Here is a 3,732-nt window from a genome sequence, read left to right on the forward strand (position 1 = left end):
GTGAGTAATAAAATATTTACTATAACATAAATATAAAGGGAACTTCCCAGTCTACATTATTATTATTTTTTTGCAATAAAGATACAAAGAGAATGCACCAAAACATTGTTCCAAAAAATAATAAAAATAAAATAACAAAATTTAAATTCAAACGGTAACAAACAGAACAAGAAATGGAGAAGGGGGAAGCTCCAAACACATCCAGAAAATAAATAGAGATGGATCAGAAATCTGGAAATCATATTAAAATATCTTTTTCGGATTAGTGGGTGTACAAAATCCTTTAGTATGGGGAGGGAGGGCAACCCGGAAAACCAAAAATAAAAACCAAGCACAAAATGTTTCTTTCTCCCCGCCAGTGTGTACATATCTCACATATTTACATGGTTCCCACCTCACCCCAAATTTGGGGAATTTCTCTGCAGGCCTCCTCCAGCATCCCGCATCCCAGGGGGCTGAAAGGGAGCGGACGGAAGCTGCAGGGACTCAGGCAGAAGGTTCTCAGGGAACGGCTTATTTCTACAGCTGGTTAAAAAATATCTCCAACTTTTCCAAGTTTCGTTTGTTTGTGGCCGGGAGGTCAGGGCCCCGCGGGGAGTGGGGGCCTTGCTGTGCGGTGGTCGGTCTACAGCCGGGCAGAAGCCCCTTCCCATCTGCGTGTGCGTGGGAGCGCAGACCCCTCCAGCGTGGCCGGGAACCGAGCCGGAGCTCGGATAAAACGAAACGAAAAATGAACACTCGAATTTTTTTTTGTTGTTAGTTTTTCTTTTTTGTTTGTTTTTTGTTTTATTTTGCTTTTGGGGGGTAGGGTAGGGGAAGGTAAGGGGAAAAAATAAATTAGGCTAGATTAAAGCTTTGGCTATTTCCTGCTTTTATACACAGACGCGGCTCTCGCGGCCTCCCCTCCGGGGCCCCGATAAATACAGTATACAGCGATTTAAATTAAGGGCGCGGGCGGAGTTAGAAGGACCCCAGGAGCCGAGAGGCTCCGTGAATAAATAAAAACTGTAAAAAACCAAGCCCGGAGGAAAGGTAAGGGGGATGGGGCGCATCCTTATGAGAGAGAAGAGGCGTGGAGCGAATAAAGTGACAGTCCCCCACCCTCGACCCTCAGGCTCGGGAATCCGCGCCGGGGAGAGGGATGGGGAACTCTCCTCTCTCCGTCCTCTCTCCCGGGTAATCCCTAACCCCGTACCGCGTTACCTGTCGCTGTGGGGAGGCCGCTGCCGGGATCCGGCCCCGAACAGCCCGGGGGAGGGCAGGGGCGGGGGTCGTCGAGGGGTTGGGGGCAGGGAGCAGGCGGCGGGCAGGATGCCCGGGGTGAGTTGGCGCGTTCCGGATCTTCGCTCCTCTCTCTCGGGGCTCGGGCGACGCAGCCTATCGGCCGTCTTCGCCGCTCGCAGAAGAGGGTCGTCCGGGTGTTTGGTTTTATTCGAAAGTTTCTGGGCTTTTTGTAAAATCCAAAGCAACCGAACAAAAAGAGTTCAGGCCGCGCGGCGCCTCGCCGCGCACCGGCGGGGGGCCCGGCCCGCGGGGTCACTGCACGGAGCCGGGCAGTGTGTGGTGGTGGTGGTGCAGCGCGGCCGGCGGGGGCGCCGAGGGCGGCGACGCACCGCCCCCGCCCGGCCCCAGCTCGCCGGGTGCGTACACGTCGTCCATGGGCGGGTGGCCGGCGCCGGCCGCCGGGGTCATGCGCTTCTCCTTCTGCCGCCGGTTGCAGAACCAGACGCGCACCACCTCCTTCTCCAGTTGCAGGCTGTCGGCCAAGCCTGTGATCTCGTGCGCCGAGGGCTTGGGGCACTTGAGAAAGTGGCTCTCGAGCGCGCCTTTGACCCCCACCTCGATGGACGTGCGCTTCTTGCGCTTGCGGCCCTGCGCCGCGATCTTGTCCATGTTGGTGGGGCTGCCGCTGGACGAGTCGGTCTCCTCCAGCCACTTGTTGAGCAGCGGCTTGAGCTTGCACATGTTCTTGAAGCTCAGCTGCAGGGCCTCGAAGCGGCAGATGGTGGTCTGCGAGAACACGTTACCGTACAGCGTGCCCAGCGCCAGCCCCACGTCGGCCTGCGTGAAGCCCAGCTTGATGCGCCGCTGCTTGAACTGCTTGGCGAACTGCTCCAGGTCGTCCGAGCTGGGCGCGTCCTCGTCCGAGTGCTCGCCCACCGACGAGCCACCGCCGCCCGCGCCCGGGTGCAGGTGCGCCGCTGCCGCGTGCAGGCCGCTGGCGTGTGCATGTCCGTGTGCGTGTCCGTGGGCGCCCAGGTGCGGCGGAGGCGACGGCTCCAGCTGAGCCTCGTGGCCGTCCTCGTGCAGCGCGTGGTGCAGGCCCGGCCCCGCGCCGCCGCCGCCCGCCGCCAGCATTCCGGCCAGGCCGCTGCCACCGCCCCCCGGGTAGGCCGCCTGCGCGTACAGCCCGAGCGGTTGGGGCTGGTGGCCCCCGCCGGCCCCCGGCGACGGCGACATGGCCGGGCCCAAGTGGTGTGCCGTGCCGCCCTGCGCCCATGCCGCGCCCGCGTGGGCCGCCCCCTGGTGCACCAGGCGCGCGTGGAAACCGCCGCCGCCGCCACCGTCGTCGGCTCGGCCGGCGCTGCCGCCGCCCGCCTTGCCGTGTTCCAGGTGCGGGCCGCCGGCCCAGTCGCCGCCGCCGCCTCCTCCCGTGGGTAGCCACTGCGGGTGCGCTAGGCCCACGGGGTGGCCCGCGCCCGCGCCCAGCCACTCGTGGTGCATCAGCTTCTGCACTTCGCGGTACGCGGCCCCCGCGTGCAGCCGCTCGGCTGCCGCCGCCGCTGCCGCTGCCGCCGCGGCATCCGGATGCATAAGCGGTCCCGTGCCCCCGGCTCCGCCGCCGGGGCCCCGGGGCAAGTACTGCGCGGTGGTGGCCATGCCGCCCCGCGCCCCGCGCCCCGCGCCGCGCCGCCGCCGCCGCTCCGCTCCGTCTGCGGGCCCCGCCGCCGCGCTCCGCCGGCTTAAAGCCCGACCAGCTCAGCGCTCTGGAGCCCCACCCCACCCGCCACCCATTGGCTGCCAGCGGAGCCGCCTCCCGCCCCCCGGCCCCGGCCCCCGCCCCCCCTGCCCGCCTGCCGTTCGGCCCGGCCGCCCAGAGCTCGCCATTGGGCCTCACTCCTGGGGTCCCGCGCGCCGACCATGCTGATTGGCCGCTGGGGCTTCATTCACAGCCCCCCCTACCTTCCGCGTATACGCTCACGCCCCGGGGGCGCGGCCGCCACGTGGGGAGTGGCGCGGGGGTGGCACTGGGACCGCACCCCCTCTCGTCCTGGCTGCGTGGGCCCCACTTTCCCCCGGCGCTGGAGACTCCGAGCCCGGCGGGTCCCACGCTCCAAGCGAGCAGAATTCCCGCCGGTCACCCGCCCGGGTGGCCAGAGGCGGTGGCGGGGATGGCGGGCTCCGGGAGGCGCTCGGGTTCTGAGAAGCAGCTCAGCCCCGCGCTCCTCCTTCCGCCGTGCCGCTGCCGGCGGGCCGGGATTCCCGCGGGTCTCGGCGGCTGCGAGCGGCAGGCGGCGCGGGTCCCCGGCTCGGTTGCGGCGCGGCTGCTCACCTCGCCCGCCTCGCCTCCCGCGACTTCCAGCGGGCACGGAGCTCTCCTCTGCGCTCCTACCCGGCCCGTCTCGTTTTCCCTCTTCACCCTCTAGACCACCCAGCGCAACTCCGTCGACCTCCGCCGCCCTGAGAGAGCGTCGGGCGCGGGCAGAGTCGGACTGGCCCCGACTTCACGCC

General features: G+C 65.8%; 1 protein-coding gene across 1 annotated transcript; it reads right to left on the reverse strand.

The window, feature by feature from the left end:
• Positions 1-1,536: 1,536 nt before the first annotated feature.
• On the reverse strand, positions 1,537-2,880 carry POU3F1 (POU class 3 homeobox 1). Its single transcript, XM_060082412.1, has one exon. It carries the CDS (start codon positions 2,878-2,880, stop codon positions 1,537-1,539), a length of 1,344 nt encoding a protein of 447 aa, XP_059938395.1.
• Between the last annotated feature and the right edge of the window lie 852 nt (positions 2,881-3,732).

The sequence above is a fragment of the Mesoplodon densirostris genome, chromosome 2 (genome assembly GCF_025265405.1).
Source record: "Mesoplodon densirostris isolate mMesDen1 chromosome 2, mMesDen1 primary haplotype, whole genome shotgun sequence".
NCBI lineage: Eukaryota > Metazoa > Chordata > Mammalia > Artiodactyla > Ziphiidae > Mesoplodon > Mesoplodon densirostris.